At 49.4% G+C, this 19358-nt stretch overlaps 1 protein-coding gene across 2 annotated transcripts in view; it reads left to right on the forward strand.

The window, feature by feature from the left end:
- Nucleotides 1-19153, forward strand: part of LOC134076456 (protein MTSS 1-like) — a 33989-nt gene extending 14836 nt beyond the window's left edge. Inside the window, exons 4-15 of one of the 2 annotated variants that reach the window (XM_062531524.1) lie at nt 3718-3802; nt 5081-5172; nt 5688-5762; nt 9977-10134; nt 10815-10922; nt 11353-11450; nt 11777-11998; nt 13850-13916; nt 14493-14759; nt 15492-15671; nt 16214-16382; nt 16726-19153. In XM_062531524.1, coding sequence (XP_062387508.1) covers nt 3718-3802; nt 5081-5172; nt 5688-5762; nt 9977-10134; nt 10815-10922; nt 11353-11450; nt 11777-11998; nt 13850-13916; nt 14493-14759; nt 15492-15671; nt 16214-16382; nt 16726-17369 — 2165 coding nt within the window. In that variant the 3' untranslated portion in view covers nt 17370-19153. Of the gene's footprint in view, nt 1-3717; nt 3803-5080; nt 5173-5687; nt 5763-9976; nt 10135-10814; nt 10923-11352; nt 11451-11776; nt 12000-13849; nt 13917-14492; nt 14760-15491; nt 15672-16213; nt 16383-16725 lie in introns of both variants that reach the window. The other variant, XM_062531526.1, reaches the window with a different exon arrangement.
- Nucleotides 19154-19358: the final 205 nt, after the last annotated feature.

Here is a 19358-nt window from a genome sequence, read left to right on the forward strand (position 1 = left end):
GTGCGGAGAGACCGGCCGGCCGGCCGTGGTCAACCAGAGCCAGCAAGCCCCTGCCCACGCTGCTGAGGGCTTTTACAAGGAGTGTGTGTGTGTGTATGTGTGTGTGGAAGCAGTAGCAGCTCTCTGAAGCACTGAAGGGGCTTTAGGGTCTCCAGGCCCAGGGGCATTAACTCCTGGCTAAATCTGCTGCTGAGGGGTCTTTTGTGTGTGTGTGTGTGAGTGTGTGTGTGTGTGTGTACACTGCTTAGGAGCCTCTGGCTCTGTTCCTGTAATTAGCAGCGAAATGGGCGGCTGGCTGCCGTTGCGCACAAGGGCCTTCTCTGGGGGGCAGGGCCTGTGGAGATGGAGAACATCTGTGCTGCGCTCGCGAGCGAGTTAGGCGGGGGTGGTGTGATCGGCACAACTGAACTCGCCCCATCTGAAAATCACACGGCCAGGTGCTCTTTCAAGTCGGGCTTATCTGGCTCCCAAACCCGGCAGATTTGTCCAATTGGCCGTCCAGCGGTCTCATTAAGGAAGAATGCCAGTAGACGGTTGTTGTGTGTGTGTTGCAGTCGCTCTGCCGTTATCGTAAAAGATAAGTTGTTGTGACATTGTTCGGTCTACTGTTTTGGAATACTGACGTAATAGAAGCAGTGATTGCCAACTGAAATTTCAGGGAACACTGTAATTGTGGTCAGTTGTAGTGAATTTTCCTTCACGTACCTTTAAGATCACTAGATGCGATGGTATCCTGAAGGTATGGGAAAAGGATTGCGGTATACTGTAAAGTTGGCTACATTTGCTTTTTTTCTTAACGCCATTATGTACTGAAATGTTGTTCAGCAACACTGATGAGCTTTCCAATATGGGAATTTGAGTAGTGGTTACTAGAATATTACTGGTCGCTGTGACATTTACAGTGTAAAACACTGTACTGTACTGTGTGTGTGTGTGTGTGTGTGTGTGTGTGTGTGTGTGTGTGTGTGTGTGTGTGTGTGTGTGTGCCCTCTTTGTTTCTGCCGCCATCAGAAGCTCTGAGATGAGAACGAGTCCGTCCCTCCTTGGTGAGAGACTCTGGCCCACGCCTCATTGCTCCCATGTGCGCAAGTCCTTCTCCGTTTGCGCTCTGAAGCAGCGCTTGTGATGCTAGCGGATCGACGTGACCAGAGATCGTTATCCGGCCCGAGACGGAGCGCTCTCCCGATGAATGGCATTAGTGTGGATTTGACACGCGGCCGTTCGCCTGAACCCCCGCCGTAATCCTCCGCGCAATTAAAACAGGAAAGCTGCTTTATTTATGGGGAGTGTACCCCCCCCCCCCCCCCCCCCCCCTCCACCTCCCCACCAAGAGCGGTCAGCCATTGAGGGGAGTGCGGAGACAGGAGTGTTAAGTGTGAGCGCGTAGTGTAGTGTTTCTGCCACTGAGCACTCACACATGAGAGGCCAGCGGCGGCAGTGGCGGCGGGAGCAGCGGGCGGCTCCTGAAAAGCAGTATTTATCTCTGAGGGCCGGCGCGCCCAGAAGTCACAAACAACAAGTGAAATGTCAGGAGAGCAGCAGCAGCAGCAGCACTGCGCTCCGCTCCACTCCTCTCCGCTCCTCTCTGACGGGGGGAACAGTCCCGGCTCTGTGTGTATTGTGCCGGGCGGCCGAGGAGCGGAAACAAAAGTAAGACTATCTGAGCCCCTCCGTGGGAGGGAGGGAGACTGTATGAAGGGAGCCGGCCTGAATAGACGGACTGTGGTGCTCCTGTAGAAAGAATACAACGCACTGATTGACCCAAGACGGAAAGCATTCATGAGGTTTGCCTGCTGCAACTCCCCCCCACCCCCCCCCCCCCCTTTTCTTTTTGACATCATTTAATATTTTAGGCTTTTAGTTTGGGGGAAAAGCATAAAAGAGAAACCATTTTTGAGTTCTTTGGAAGTGAAATCGTGTTAACTTGTTTTTCCACAACCAAGTTGTCGCCTAATTGGGGCCAAACCTTCCCGAGTGAGGCTGTGTGTATGTGTGTATGTGTGTGTGTGTGTGTGTGTGTGTGTGTGTGTGTGTGTGTGTGTGTGTGTGTGTGTGAGCGGAGTTAAGCACTTCTCCAGTCACGTGAAGGTGTCTGCTGCAGGTCAGCAGCATGCCATGCAGAGTGAAGTAGCTTTTCCAGACGTGTTGACTCCAACATGTTTGTCCATCTCTCACTCTTTCTCACACACACACACACACACACACACACACACACACACACACACACACACACACACACACACACACACACACTCCTGGCCTGTGTGGAAACTTGGGCTGGAGCGCAGTGGAACATCCAACAGACACAGCTGCTCTCCCGTCGTCTCCTCTCTCACTCCAGCCAGTGTACACTAAGACTCAGGGCCTCTTCGTCCCCCTCTCTCCTCTTCTCTTCCCCCTCTCTCCTCTTCTCTTCCCCCTCTCTCCTCTTCTCTTCTCCCTCTCTCCTCTTCTCTTCTCCCTCTCTCCTCTTCTCTCTCTCCAGCCAGTGTACACTCAGACTCAGGGCTCTCTTTGTATTCTTTTTCTCTTCTCTTCATCTCCCTCTCCTCTTCTCTTTGTCCCCCTTTTCTCTTCTCTTCGTCTCTCTCTCCTCTTTTCTTCTTCTCCCTCTTCTCTCTCTCCAGCCAGTGTACACTCAGACTCAGGGCTCTCTTCGTATTCTTCTCTCTCCAGCCTGTATGAACTCAAACTCAGGGCTCCCGTCGTCTCCCTCTTCTCTTTCTCCTCTTCTCTCTCCAGCCAGTGTACTTGCAGAATCAGGGCTCTTTTTGTCTCCCTCATCTCCTCCTCTCCTCTTCTCTCTCTCCTCTTCTCCTCCTCTCTCCAGCCAATGTACACTCTAAACTCAGGGCTCTCTTCCTCTCTCTCTTATCCTCTTCTCCTCCTCTCCTCTTCCTCTCTCCAGCCAGTGTACACTCAAACGCAGGGGGGCTCTCTTCTCTTCTCCTCTTCTCCTCTCCTCTTCTCTCTCCAGCCAGTGTACACTCAAACGCAGGGGGGCTCTCTTCATCCCCCTCTTCTCCTCTCTCCCTCCTCTTCTCATCCCTCCTCTTCTCGTCCTCTCTCTCCAGCCTGTATGAACTCCATCTCTGTCTGCCTGCTCTGAGGTGACAGGCATCACTGGCGTGTGTTCATTATGTCCAGCTTGTGTGCCTCATCTGTGTAAGATGAGCCTCAGCTGCCTTAAGAGCCGATTAAGCGGCGGAAGTGATATCTCTGTGAGTCTCTGTTCATCTGCATCTGCTGCTTTAGTCTGCATGTGCGAGGCAGACAACAGTCTTCAGAAATATTCCAACAGAGCAGAGAGAAGGGAGGATGGTTTATGTGGGGCAGACTTAAGAAACTGCCCTTTTATATATAAAAAAGGATTCACTGCAGACATTTTTGATGTCTATATGTGTCTATATTTTAGTTTTCTACACCTTTTTGAATGTAATTAAACATCACCGTATTACTCTGTGTGGTATTAATACTGTCTGGCTGTGTTTGTGTTTGGTGTTGCAGGGAGCATCAGATATATTGGCTCTGTGTGGTATTAATACTGTCTGGCTGTGTTTGTGTGTGTGTGTTTCAGGCAGCACCAGGGACATTTGCTCTGTGTGGTATTAATACTGTCTGGCTGTTTTTGTTTGTTTGTGTGTTTCAGGCAGCACCAGGGACATTGGCTCTGTGTGGTATTAATACTGTCTGGCTGTGTTTTTGTCTGTGTTTCAGGCAGCACCAGGGACATCGGCTCGGCCCTGACCAGGATGTGCATGAGGCACAGAAGCATCGAGGCCAGACTGCGGCAGCTGTCAATGTAACGTATTCACATCCCACCGACACCTCTCGTAATACTCTCAGTCGCCTCAATACCACTGTGTCTTCTGGGGCACCGTAAATGGATAATGTTACTGATAAACTAGAGCCCGGAGGTCTACAAAATCCCCCCTCCTCCTCCCCTTGAAAATGCAGCAGTGAGCACAGAGGACAAAGCTGTACCCAGCTTTTAGGGGGTGGCGCTGTGGCACAACCGGTTACTGCACCCGTACCACATTCGAGTCCGGTCCGGGTCATGTCCCGATCCAACCCCATCTCTCTCTCTCTCCCACTCGCTTCCGGTCACTCTCTCCACTGTCGTGTCACATTAAAGGCATAAAAAGCCCCCCTAACAAAAAACGGACCCAGCTCTTCAGAGATATAGCGGACTTTGGGCTCGATGGGAATGGAACTGAATGTGAGGACTCGGGTCTCAGGCGGTCAGGAGGCCCTGCTGGTTTTTCCGCCTCTTCTCGGCGGCCTTCGAGCTGCCTTACACACACACACACACACACACACACACACACACGGCACACAGGCGTGTAATTTGAGAGCGGTAGTTTGGAGGGAGCTCACCCTGCGTCTCCGCTGCCGTTACTGTAAATCAGAGACTTGTGGTCGAGCTGTTGGAGAATAGAGAGAGAGAGAGAGAGAGGGAGGGATAGAGGGAAGGAGAGAAGGAGGGAGAGAGTGCAGGAAAATCAGAGACTAAAATAAAAGTCTGCAGACGGAGCTGCTATTTTCGCTTCATTCCTGCAGTGCAGTCACACAGTGCCCTGGGACAGACAGACAGACAGACAGACAGACAGGCAGGCAGACGGCAGACAGACAGGCAGACAGATGGGCAGGCTAACGGGCACAGGCTTGCCCACTGGTAAACATCACTACTCGGATGCAGAGGCCAATCAGTCAAGCGTCCACAGCTCCATCTCCGGATACATCTGAGCTCCAATGCATCCTCTGTTTCTTACCACGTCCTCGTGATGTGAAGTCATATTTGTGGTGGGTTAGAAATTGTATAGCATGGCCCCAGCTTTGGCGCAACTGGCTTGGGCACCTGCACCGTACACCGGCAACCCGGGCTCGATTCCCGCCCCGTGGTCCTTTCTGGATCCCATCCCTGCTAACTCTCCCATTCACTTCCTGTCTCTCTCCACTGTTCTATCAATAAAGGCATAAAAAGCCCAAAAATATATACTTAAAAAGGTGTGTGGTATAGTATAGGTATGGGCTGGTATACGTATGGGCTAAAATGTCTTCTGTGTGTGTTTACTTGCAGGGCTCTCATCGACTGCCTCATCAACCCGCTGCAGGATCAGATTGAGGACTGGAAGAAAGGGGCCAACACTCTTGATAAAGACCATGCCAAAGGTGAGCTGTCCAGTCTCTTCTGCAGGCCATTCCTTAGCTCTCCTCTCTGGTGCCTAAATGATTGACCATAAAAAAATGATTACAAAAATAATTGTATGAGGTATTTGCCTTCTAATAAGCGAAATCTATATTTGTAATGCTCCTTTGGGGTTTATGGATGGAACAATGTAGTATAGAAAAAGACCTACTCAAAATGGTAATATATCCCACCCATTACTATTACTTTATTTCAAGTTATAACATGAAATGATCCCCCAAATGCCAGAGCACGTATGTCAGGACGAGGATTACATATGACCTATATTTAGTGTGAGGCCCCATGTAATGGTTCTTAGTTGAACGCCCATCCCCCATCTTTGCCAATATTGCTCAAGTGTTGCTGTTTAACAGCTGTTTAATCACATGAACGATTTCCTACATATTTTTGTGTTGATGTTGCTGTTGTTGTTGTTGAGTTTTTCCCCCTCCTCCGCATTCCACAATCCGGTGAAACTGTTGTGTCTGCCATCTCACAGAGTACAAGAAGGCCAGACAAGAGATCAAGAAGAAGTCTTCCGACACCCTGAAGCTGCAGAAGAAGGCAAAAAAAGGTAGAGGAAGTAAAGGAGGTCACCCCCTGCACACACACACACCCCAGTCATTTCAGCTATCTTCATCCTAAGCAAACAGATGGCCGCAAACAAACGCCCCCAGCTGTTTGCCCAATAGAGAGACACAGTGACCGTGAAACTCTGAAAGCAGATGTGCTCTAGGTCAGCCGGTTTGTTCAGTGGGAAGGGCCAGGCACTAAAGTGTGATAAATTAGCTCATAACAATAGTTGAAAGACAACTTTTGACCATTTGCTAACTTATTGGAGGTCTTTTTTTGTTGTGTGTGTGTGTTTTTGAGTAATTAAAATGAAAACATCCCACAAATGTTTTTTGCAGTAGTTCTCCGTAGTTGCGAATTCATCTCGACATCTCTTGCAACAGAGAAATGTTGGTAATCTATTTGCAATCTTTTGTTTGTTTGACAGTATTATTTGTACTAATAATCCCCCCTGGCACCAAATGGACACGACTTTAGAGAACGGCGCTTTCTATTTTTGAGGCGCACAAGCTGAACTTTGTCTAATTATGTCTGCCACAGATAGGCGCTTCATTGAACACATCTGCCTGTTTAGAAAGAGAGTCTGCAAAGCCTCAAAAGCATTTGCATATGCGTCACCATGGGTGTTTTGATCTGGGTGGACTGAATATAGTGGAACCAGGGCAGGGAGTGAGTGACTGAGCGAGCAAGTGAGTGAGTGAGTGAGCGGTCTGTTTTGGGCAGCACAGGGCAGGTAGGAGCATGAGGAACAGGTGAACGAGGAAATGACAGGTGATTGAGGGTCCAGGTGGAGTCTGAACGTTGCCAGAACAGGTGCAGCGGTCTCAGAGCAACCTGCAGAATGCCTCGTTTTAACGCAGTGGTCCAGCAGTTTACAGAGAACAGGATAGACATTATGACCATGACCATGGCCCCACTATTCAAACACACTAATCACTTTATCTCTTATACATCCACACTCACAACAGGATGTAGTGCTGGGAAGTCACACCTTCAGCTGTTAATCAATTAGGCACGTTGTTGAGTTTTTATAGGCCTATAACCTACACAGGCTCTGTTGTGGTGACGTTTAGGCTTGGCTCCTGCCAGGGAAACTCACCTAGTTAGAGGAGGATGGTGACTCAGACATCTGACCTCACTTGTTTTGCTCTTTTACACTCATACTCTCCCTTCTCCCGGCCAGTGCTGTTTCCAGCTGATGCCATGGGTAAGTTCCTCACCCAACCCCCCCACCCCTCACTGTCTCCCCCCCGTCACCCCGCCTCACCCCCCCTCACTTCCCCATCTCCTCCCTCTGTGGAGCTGAGGGGGTTTCACCAAAGCAGCTGATCAGATTTAACATGGCAGCGCTCCAAGTCTGTGCTCTCCACACGGACCCCACTCAGGCCCTGGTACAGTACGTGTACAGTACACTGCTCATGACATGACACAAAGCTGAAATCAAATCATGCACAATCTCAGCTCTTGTGAGGAGCGAGCAAATGTTTGAGTTAGTCTCTCTGCAGGGCTGGTTTTCCTCCCGAGGTGAATGGACAAGGGGCAGTTAAGAACATCAGGGCATGTTGTTCCACTCTAAAATGTCCTGCAAAAAAGTATATATGTCTCACTTTGCCGTTGTGGTTAAATAGCCTCCTGTTTTCTCCACTCTGAGAGAGGGATGACAATTTATGTAGGGTGTTACTTGTAGGTGCACAACACAAACATCTTTAAAACTAAGAAATTGAAGTTATTTTTACACAGGCATGCCCAGCCTAATATACCTTTAAAAGGCTTAATCCCTCTTGTGTTGACATATGCCACAAGACGGTGCTATATATAGACTTTAGGATGCTTTGTCACATCACCACAGTCTTCTGAACCACACCAAGAGAGTGTAAAGCAGTCTAAGTGAGGCTTTAAACTTGTAGGGAAAATGCAGACTGTCGCCTGACACCTCTCTTTTGGTGGCAGCGCTCCTCGCGGAGTCTTCCTCATCTGAACGCAGAGCTCAGAGCTCCGTTCGTTCGGAGTTAACGCGAGGTCACGTTTGGCCTTCGCTGCCCCCCCCAACCGACCCCCCCCCCCCCCCCTCCAGCGTCTTGTCAGATGTGTGTACACAAACCTTCGCAGTCCCGTTTGTGTTGTGGTGTTCTGCATGTCTGCATTACGAACGCTCTGTACCCCCCCACCCACCCACCCCGGTCATGACCACCCAAAGCCAGTCTGTGTTGCGTCTTTGTCAACAAGCATGCCCCGTACGGTACTGCACCAGCTGTGACGCATGCATGGTGGATCCCGTGTCGTGGAGTAATTTTCAGTGTTTTGGTTTGTGTCTGTACAAAAGAGTCGCATCTTGTTATCATGGCCCTCTGCTTAGATGATGATGATGGGGAATCATGTCTAACCATAACGTATCTGTTAATCATTATGTTGTTAGGATAATTCAGCTGTTTATAGACGGTCAGCTTGAGTCATTCATTCCTCGTCAATGATCAGCCAATGCTCTTGAAAAAAAAAAGAAAAAAAGCTAACGTTGTTGGCATATTATGGGCAATCATCTTTTTCTGCATCCTCTCACCGAAAACGTTGTGGTGGACCAATGGCTATTTGGGATTCCGCCACAGTTAAGAAAACGGCCACAATAAATGATACAAGCCACAGACGGAATGGCTGCTGACCCGTAACAGCACACGTCTTCTTCCTGTGGTTTCAAACAAGGAAACTCCAATCTAGATGCATTTAATAAAAAAAGGACACAGACATAATAACTGCAGCTCTGCTTTAGTTTAGCAGTAACCCAAACTGTCGTTTCATGTGGGGAACTCCAAGTGCCTTGGTACGACCGGAGCAATTGAGAACATGTGCTGGATGTCATTTTCCCGCCAGACTCTCGGCTATTGTAGACGGAGACGACGCATTCCTCGGCCAGAGAGGAATACCGCATCAGTGTTTCTCACTGACGACAAAAAAAAATGTGTCTGAGCCTGTGCCACCTACCGAGCCGCCTTCCTGGGAATGCCGCCTTCCTGGGAATGACAACTTTTAATGGCATATTTGGGAACTTCAAAGCAGTGTTTGCTCTCGGAGGATGTGTCTGAGGTCCAGGGGTCAGCGAGCTCGCTTGGCGGTTGTTTGCTCTCGTCGGTCCAGTCACGCTCCATCTCCTCGCACGCCCTTTTCCAACGAGAAGGGGGAAAAGCGATTTGAAAACGTGATTATTTACCCTCCGCTGATCTGGCCAGCGCGCTTTATTAAGACACAGGGTGGATTTAGGAGCACTCTTGATTTTTTTCGAGATGTGGGTCAGCGTGCGTGTAAAACAAACTAATCCTACAGAACACACTCGCTCTAGTTAGCCACTTTTCCCCCTCCATATCTTTACCATGCCATACGCCTCGGCCCCAACACCAGGCTTAACTTATCACTACATGTACAGATTTGTGCGTAGGCTTCAGACCCGTCCCGAGTTTGAAAAGCATTCACGAGCCGAGCTTTACCAGTTCATCCAAACATGGGCCTGTTGAAGGCCGACGGAGAGAGTGTTTATATTTTGACCGTGCCCTTGAGAGGAGCAGTGGGCACTTGGGTGCGTGCCAGGAGCCTTGGCAACAGTAAGCCCGGGGTGAGGTAATGAACCAGGCGCTTGGAAAGTACACACTTGTAAATGAAGCTTTGCAACTTTCAGGTGGTTGATCATTATTGTGAAATTGGGATGTAATTTCTGCTGTGCCAATTCCCTCATCTAAAATGTTGTCTTCCCTCAGGACAAATAGTGATTATGCCTTTTTGTGATTAGTGTTGATTTTGCCATTGCTGATTTGCAGTTGTTTGGCTTACAATTTAAAAGTGAGCAGAATGCATCCATCATGGCTTTTATTTCTATCGCCACACCTGTCCACATGGCCTCGTCATACTTTTATATCAAGCACATCAATCTCAAGATTAGAATGTCTGACCATGGTTTTCTCTCTCTCTCTCTCTCTCTCTTTCTCATGCTCGCTCTTTCTCTTTCTCTCTGTCTCTCTCTCTCTTTCTCATGCTCGCTCTTTCTCTTTCTCTGTCTCTTGCTCTCTCCTGTTCTCGCTCTTTCTCTTTCTCTCTGTCTCTCTCTTTCTCATGCTCGCTCTTTCTCTTTCTCTCTGTCTCTCGCTCTCTCCTGTTCTCTCTCTCTCTCTCTCTCTCTCTCTCTCTCTCCTGTTCTCTCTCTCTCTCTCTGTCTCTCTCTCTCTCTCTCAGGCCGCGGTGATGTGCAGCCGCAGCTGGACTGTGCCATGCAGGACGTGAGCGATAAGTACCTGCTGCTGGAGGAGACGGAGAAGCAGGCGGTGAGGAGGGCCCTGATAGAGGAGCGCGCGCGCTTCTGCTCCTTTGTGTCCATGCTGAGGCCTGTGCTGGTGAGATACTCAGTCCAACACACACACACACACACACACACACACACACACACACACACACACACACACACACACACACACACACACACACACACACACACACACACACATACACACGCAACTGTGCTGGTAGGATACACAGCCTAACACACACACACACGGACACACGGACACACACACGGACACACACACACACATACACACACACACACACACACGGAACTGTGCTGGTAGGATACACAGCCTAACACACACACACACACACACACACACACACACACACATAGACACACACACACACATAGACACACACACACACACACACACACACACACACACGCAACTCTGCTGGTAGGATACACAGCCTCACACACACACACACACACACACACACACACACATAAATGAAACTTGCTGAACTGCAGAACATCCAGAAAATGCCAGATAGCTTTCCGGGTCGTGCCAGTCTCTGCGCCCACAGTGACACTCCTATCTCCCACAGTGCCAGCGCCAGTGGACGGATTCTAGGCCATAATGATTTAATGAACATTGTGGAGATTGTGGGTTAACAATGTCGAGGCTGTCAGTGTAGTAATCATTGTTCATTTTTCATTGAATGTTTTTTCTTGCCCTTTGCGGACAGATTGTGAAGAATTGTTTTGTTTTTTTGTCTGTTCCAGGATGAGGAGGTGTCCATGCTGGGAGAGATCACCCACCTGCAGACTATTGCAGATGACCTGAAGTCCTTGACTATCGACCCGCATAAGTTGCCCGCTGCGAGTGAGCAGGTGAGTGGACTCCAGACCTATCGGCCGTATTGGCTGGACTGGAAACAGGCAGCTCTCCAATCATGAGAGCTTAGCCCAATACAAAAAAAGTGATTTTACATAATACACATGTACAGTAGCCTCAGTGTGCTTATAATGCACTAAACACATGTAGCAAGACCATACCGAAATTGAACAAATATTATGGATAAGCTAAATGTAGTGCTTATTTGATTTTGAACCATTTTGGTGTGAACTTTAACATTATCTGGCTATGCATTCATAAATAAAATCCCCCTAAACTGATTGCACACTAGACGGAGCAAAATGACTAATCACTAACCATAGTTGTGCATGTAGCATTCTAAAGATGTCTTTAGTGAGTGCTTTAAAGTATGCAAGAGAACCAGTTTTGACATGACTGACACATGCTCTCCTCCCCCACCTCTAGGTCATCCATGACCTAAAAGGCTCCGACTACAACTGGACCTACCAGACCCCTCCGTCCTCACCTAGCAACGCCGTCTCCAGGAAGTCCAGCATGTGCAGGTACTCACACATAAAGTCACAGTCACAGCTCCATACATACTGTCAGATCCAGCAGGCTGGAACAGACACTGGCCGCGTTTCCCAGATTCGTTCAGAAGCTCTGAGGTGCTAAGAACTTCTTAGGAGCGTTCTTAGAACGTTCTTAGAGCGCTCCTAAAAAGTTCTTAGCACTTAAGAGCTTCTGAACGAATCTGGGAAACGCGGCCACTGCATGTATGTACTGTATGGTGACCAAGATGCAGTGGAGTGGAACAGGACAGTTTCCCCTTCAATAGTCCTCCAGGTCTAAGAGTGTGTGTGTGTGTGTGTGTGTTCTACTCCTACAGCGGCAGTCTGACCAGCGTGACCAGCAGCGACTCGCGCTCCAGCGGCTCCTACTCGCACTCTCCGTCCAGCACGCCGCACTACCGCTACCGCAGCTGCACGCTGCCGCCCCACTCCTCCAACCGCCTGGCCTCCATCTCCTCCCACGACTCCGGCTTCATCTCGCAGGACGCCGGCCAGTCCAAGTCCCCGTCGCCCATGCCGGCAGACACAGGCACGCAGCAGGTGAGGCGTCGCAACACCAGCACAGGACATGTACACTGTCATTTCCCCTTGGGGATGAATAAAGTATATCTATCTATCTATCTATCTATCTATCTATCTATCTATATGCATGTACTCTATGGCTCAAAACCAAAGTTCCACAGCCTACAACCTCTCCCCTGCTCTGGGAGAGTGGTGTATGAAGTGAAGAAGGTACCGCTTCTCTGCCTTGAATAGCAAAGATCGGCCATTTTAAAGTGTGTTTTAACTCATATAAATTAGCCAGGAGGCTATCTGTTCAAAGGAAGCTCCGGTGGAGAGCTTTATACTCACTCACTAGTGCACTGCGCTGGCAAAATCCTCACTTTCCAAAATAAAAGAAGAGAAACTAGATCCCTCATGTCTTCATATTCCTATTTTGGAGTGTGTTCCTCGGAAAGGGTTCTCTGACTTGGAGCAGTGAACCAGTTCCCCCCGGGCTCGTGTCGTCTGTTCCCCCTCTCTGTGGGGGATGTGTCTGATAAACAGAGTCCTCCCATATTCCCACTGCACTCTAAACGCATCACCATACGCCATATCAGGGTCCCATCACAGGGTAATATATGGAAACTACTAGGGAGCCTATAGGGTTCAGGAGAATGTCAGTGACATTAGTTTATGTTTAGCACGGAGCTCCCTTTTCCCACACAGATAGAGCGAGGCCATGAGCTTCCTGTGTCTCCTCCTCCTCCTCTCTCTTCCTCCTCCTCCTCTCTCCTCTCCTCGTCTTCCTCTCCTGCTCTCCTCTGCCGCTCTGGAATGGGGAAGCTTCATCCCTCTGAGGCCGTGAGCCCTGTTTGGCCTTCTTATTTCCACTCCCAGGAGCCTCAGAAGCCTCCAACCACCCCCCACCCCCACCCCCTCCAAACCAACATTCTAGAACCTAGTGTCTCTCTCCCAGCCTCATCACCTCCCTCCTCCGGCTCAGACGTTTCACCTCGCCGCTTCCCATGACCTCATGTGTGGTGACAGGAGTGTGATCCTCGCAGCCTGGAGGCCGATGAAAACTCAGGAGGTTGAGGTTTTTGGGAGCAGAGCAAACATTCGGCCTTTTTTCCCCCCTCAGCCACGTGAAGAGCTGGGTTTTTTTTTTTGTTTTGTGGGGGTTAGGCGACCACAGCTTGGCGCGCGAGCCACTTCCTCCCCACTGGCAGTCGGGTCTGCACCTGCGGTCGCCGCGCTGGTGCTGCCGCGCTTTTCCTCGAGGTTTCCACGGCAACTGCCAATAAGGATATCACGAGAGTGCACCAGCACCCGACCCACCGTCCCCCGTCCCCCCCCTCCCCACTCCCCCTCTTGGCCCGGTCCAGACCCCGGTGCTTCTGCCCAGAGCCCCTCTGGCTGATCCGGGACCTGTGCACCGGGCCACCGCTGCTGGTGTTTCCACAGCGCCACTGACTCACTCACTCCATGACTGATTAACTGAAAATCCTTTGGTTCTGTCTGTCTGTCTGTCTGTCTGTGTGTCTGTGTGTGGAGCGGTCTCCAAACCTGCATCCTGTCAGCTGTCTGATGGCGTGTGTAACCTCCGCTCTGCTGGCCGAACTCGAACTCTGTGACTCTAACGCTCTAGCTCGCTGTCCGCTGCCCGCTGGCCTTTTCTGTCAGCTTCCGTGTGTGGCTTTGAGGTTTCTTGCTGTCTGCAGCACTGATGTTTTTCCTGGGCTATTTTCCTTCTCTTTCTAACACTGTGTGTGTGTGTCTGTGTGTGTCTGTGTGTGTCTGTGTGTGTCTGTGTGTGTCTGTGTGTGTCTGTGTGTGTCTGTGTGTGTCTGTGTCTGTGTGTGTGTGTGCACTCCTGTGTTCCGCTCCCCTCTGCATGGCTCTCAGCTCCGCAGCTCTGCAGTTTCTGACACTCCTGACGCCACCGATGGCAGCTCTGGAAGCCCAGCAAAAAAGGTGACCCCCCCCCCCCCTCCCATCACCACAGAAAAGACTATGGCCCCTTCTCAGCCTCTCTCCTCAATCCTCGATGCTTGGTCCTCCAGGCTCATTCCCACTGATCTATAAGGAACGCTGGATAGACTATCCCATTGTTGCCGCCCCATCATTCTTTATCTAGATCAATGGGAACAAGGGCCCGAGGAATTAATGGAGGATAGATAAAAAGACGAATGAGAGAGGCCCTATCTGTCCAGTCGGTGTCCTTCTCACATCATAACCTCGGCATGTCGCTAGCTCTCCTTCACTCATCACAGACCTCTTATTTTCATTTGACCTTTAAGTTGGACATGACCTCAGTTGAACTCATATTTGTTTATTTAATTGGTTTGTTTGGAATTGTCTTCATCTTTACTTTCAGTGTTCTATTTTGTTGTGTTTTCCATGTCATTATTATTTGAATCATCATTGACATTGCCAGCTCATTTTTTGTTTTAGTTGTTCCTTCATTTTTTGTGTCTTTTTTTGTTTGTTTTTGTTCTTGTCTTGTTCCCGGTCATTGGGTGCCATGCTCCATGCACACTCCATGTTCAGTTGACCAACGGCTTTGAGCACTACGGGCTGCCGGACTCCCTCTACCTGGCCGGGGTGGGTGGAGGCGGTAATGGCGGCGGTGGTGGCGGTGGCGGCAGCCTCTACCCCTCCTTCCCTCCCCCCGCCTCCCCCTCGTCCTCCTCCTGCTCGTCCTCGTCCACCCTGCGCTCCTGGTCCCGGCCCCTGTCCGCCCTCATCCCAGACTACCCCCACTACTGCACCCTGGGCCCCGCCATCATCCCCTCCTCCAAGGTCCCCAGCTGGAAGGTTTGTTCTCCGCTCCTCCATCGCACTCCTCCATTCTCCTCCTCACCCGCTTCTTCTCCTCCTCCTCCTCCTCCTCTCTCCTCATGGAGCTGGGAGGTGCCAGGTGCTTCTCACAGTGCAATTTAGAGCATGAATAGCCAGACTTTATGGAGTTAAAGGAGTTCTCACACAGATGTTTCTCTAGGTCCCCGAGTACTGTCGGTACGGCAGGAGCAGGCAGGAGCTTCAGAGCTACACTCTGGGGGCATGATTTGAAAGATGCCCCCAAAGTGTAGCACTGTAGCTGCCTGGCTTTTTTTTTTTTTTCTTCTGTGCCGACCATACTCGGTGACCTAGAGAAACGGAGATCTGTGTGTAAAAGCTGGAGTTGTCCTTTTAAATGTGAAATATGGTACAGTGTTTTTATGTTAATCATGAATGTTCACACCACAGAGGATTGTGGAGGCACATTGCCAGTAGTTTGTGTAGATGAGGCACACTAAAACCCAAAACGTATCATTTAGGTCAGAAGCTCATCACCTTCACTGAGCTCTGAGATTTTCCTTTTTACCCACAATGTGTACCTACAGTGTACTGGGAATGACTACTATGGTATTTGCCTTGAATTATAGGCCTATTGTGTGGTGGAAACTACAGAATGCGGTTGAAATGTGTGTCAGAAGGATGATTACATTGTGTGTGTGTGTGTGTGTGTGTGTGTGTGTGTGTGTGTGTGTGTGTGTGTGTGTTTAGGACTGGGCCAAGCCTGGGCCCTATGACCAGCCCATGGTGAACACGCTGCGTAAGAAGAAGGACAGTGGGAGCGTGAGTATGGCCATGGAGCCCCCTCCGGCCCCCGCCCAGCCCACGTACCCCGCCAGCCACTCCACGGACGAGCCCCCGCGAGCCTGCCGTATGCTCGTCATGCCCAAGGTAAAGCCCACGCGTGCTCACAAGCACCCTGACTCATGCAGCCACATGCATACTGTATGTGCATACCAGTAACCTTAGCCATAGAGCAGGGTGTGTCTGTGCAGGAATGCATGTGTGTATTGGCTATGAGGGAGGGAGGGGGGGGGGGGGGGCATTTGGCTTGTCAGTGTATGTATATACATATGTGTGCCTAAGGTTAGATGATATTATGAAATTGAAGCTTTCTCGCTGGAACATGTAGGTTTTGGGAAGTTTGTTTTGTTTTATACGTACTGTATGTGTGCCTAAGGTTAAATGATATTATGAAATTGAAGCTTACTCGCTGGAACATGTAGGTTTTTGGAAGTTTGTTTTGTATATGTGCGTTCTATGTGTGTGTATATACTGTAGCTGTTAAATGTAACATGTAATGTAAATGTACAGTATGTAAGTATATAAATATATGCTTGCATGTAATTAATGTCAGGGGCCAAACAGTTTGTATGGAGATACAGCAGTCTGGTTAATTGACGTGTGTGTGTGTGTGTGTGTCTCTCCTCCAGCCTGCGGAGGACCCAGACCCCCATGCAGAGCTGGCGCTGGCCCTGTCCTGTGGCCTGCAGCTGGACGCTCATGCCCAGGGCTCCAGCAGAGACTCCCTGCAGTGCTCCAGCGGCTACAGCACCCAGACCAACACGCCCTGCTGCTCCGAGGACACCATCCCTTCACAGAGTACGACCACCACTCACACACACACTCACACACACACTCACACACACACTCACACACACATACATACACATACACATACACACACACATGCTCACGCAACCATGGGCACACTTGCATGCACACACTCAACCACATGGACATGCACAGACTCAACTACATGCACATGTACACTATCACGTAACACATGCACACTATCACAGAACACATGCAAAAACATGTGCTCAAACATTAGCGCGTAGGCAGCCGTTTGTCTGTAGAAAAACAGACGAGCACAAACACGAGCATTCTGCTGGCCCGGCAGTATAGTGACCTGTAGTTGCTCTCTCCGCTAATTGTGTTCCAGTGTCCGACTACGACTACTTCTCCATGGGCGGCGAGCCGGAGGTGGACCAGCAGGACTTTGACAAGTCCTCCACCATCCCGCGCAACAGCGACATCACCCAGTCCTACCGCCGCATGTTCCAGGCCAAGCGGCCGGCCTCCACGGCCGGCGTCCCCTCCGGCCCCGGGTCCGGCCCCGGTCCGGTCGTGGTCGTCACGCCCGGCACGGCCACCATCCGCCGCACGCCGTCCACCAAGCCGTCGGGCCGCCGCGCCACCATCTCGGGAGGCGGGCCCATCCCCATCAAGACCCCCGTCATCCCGCCGAGGACCCCCGCCGTGCCGCCGGACGCTCTGCCCAGCCTCGGCTGCTTCGGCCGGGGCGGCGGCGGCGAGGACGAGGACCCCCCCAGCCCGGAGTCGCCGGCCTCGGGGGAAGGCGAGCAGCTGGGCATCCTGCCGGTGTCCTCGTGGAGCGGCCAGGCCTCCACCAACCCCCCGGTTCGCTCGGTCGGTCCGGCGGGCAAGGGCTCCTCCGACGGGCTGCTGGACGGGGCGGACCCCTCCGACCCTCAGGGCGACACGATGCTGCTGGCTATTCGGCGCGGCGTCAAACTGAAGAAGACGCCGTTGACCAGTGACCGCTCAGCCCCACGCATTGCCTGAGTGCCCAACAGCAGGCCTCTCTGCTTGAACAGTACAACAAGAGGCACCAGAAACAAGACTATTGTTAACTTGAGACACAGGCTCAGTTGATGAGTAAGACTGTATATACATGTGCGTGTAGATTACAGTACGTGTGTAGGCGACACATCCCTGAATGAAAGGGACATCACAATATGATAGCCCACCTTTTTGGTTGTTTTATTCCATGGTCAGCCAGTGGCCATAGTATGTATGAAATGACCTGTTCCAGAGCAGCACAAGAGACCTGGTTAGGTACAGGGGGCAGGAAGAACTTCTTGGGACCCTATTGACCCTACGTGGACAATGACACCTTATTGGAATTGTGTATATCAGTCCGTCACTTTTCTCACACTTTTTCTGTCGTCTTAAGCAGCTGAGGCCAACACCTGAGGTGCCAAGTAACGAGGCGTTTTCCAATGGAGTCTTGAAGGAGTCTTGAAGGTTGTGCAGGTGGCAGGTACCATCCTCATCCTAGATGCTCATAACGGAACCTGACCCTCTCTGCTGAGTTCCAAGCTAGAATTCCTCTGTGGTGCAGCCATTCTAATCACTCAGTTATTACTCCGAGATCAGTAATGGCCTCTTTCAAAGCAATATGCTGGCTCATAATTTTACATGAATATGTTATGGTGAAAAATATCTGCACAGTTTGTGTCATAATGGCACAAAGAAGCAATAGAAATAAATAGGAAAAAAAAAAAGATAATCTGTGACTATGCATATCTGTATAAAGATGAAAAAGATTTCAGATGGTGACACTAAAGATTTTACTCACTGCTTCGGCTTATAGGTTTTAAGCAATTTTTTTGTTCAATATTAGGAATGCATGACGCCTTACTTCTGTAAACTGCGCATCACATATTATAATGTTGTTTATCTCAAAATAAGCTATGGTTTACTACACAAACCTTTGTGATGTACATTAACTGGTTTGTAATGATTCCCACCCTACCCCCCCTTTGCATCAGTTTTTGGTTCAGTTTTAGAGTAGAGGTGTGCTGGTAAGGGAGTGATTAGCCAAACGTGAAACGCTAAAAAGTGACATAAGTCAACCTCAACACTCACAGTGTGTTTTTAAACGACCAACTGTCTCTTATACCTCTGTTCCTTTTTTGTGATTTGATTTTGTACATAGTGTAGATAGCTTTTTTGTAATTTTATAGGTTGATAAATAAAATGATCTCTGTCCGTCCCTGGAAGAGGTAATACACAGTTTAATTTCATAGGCGGCAGAGTATTAGAGCATTAAAATGTATGCGGAAAAAAAAATCAAATGCAATATTAAAGCACACATTAAGAATAATAATAAAAAAACTATCCAAGATGGTATTAAGAACATATTAATTATGTAGCTGACTTCATCGATGTATTGGTTAGTAGATTTCTGAAGTTGGCCAAGTTGAACTTGTTGGTATTCAATGTTGTTCAATGTTGGTATTGGTCTGCATTAACAAAGCTATTAATGTGTCCTTACCTCCCAGTGGAAATGGCTGTGTGGGAGTTATAGATAGTAGCAAATATAGCATACCCTTTATCAAATGCCTCACAGTGAAGAAAATATGTAGTTTCCACGGACTGTTTATGGAAGCCAACATCAGTGATTTATAAGAATCCGAATTTTTGACCCGTTCATTTAGTGCTCTGACCTTTGTGTGAGTCTCCTGTTGCTTTTAAAATGTTCCATTCTACCAGATTCAGTGGTTTATTTATTTTCACGTTTAATCACAGCTTTGGCACCAAATTAAAAAGAAATTGTGTTTAAAGAGTTGTGTGTGGGTGTGATTATTATTTTTTTCTTCTCAATTTCCCCGTTAATTAACCCTAACCCTAACCTATCACAAGGATGTAGCTTATCCAGTAAACCCATTTAAAGCGGTTAGTCTTTTGCGACGTCCCTGTGTATTTCATCTGTTATCTTTTCACTACTCCTGTCAATCATACTCTGAGATTCATAAATACTTTACTAAC

This window comes from Sardina pilchardus, chromosome 3, assembly GCF_963854185.1.
Source record: "Sardina pilchardus chromosome 3, fSarPil1.1, whole genome shotgun sequence".
NCBI classification, from domain to species: Eukaryota; Metazoa; Chordata; class Actinopteri; order Clupeiformes; family Clupeidae; genus Sardina; species Sardina pilchardus.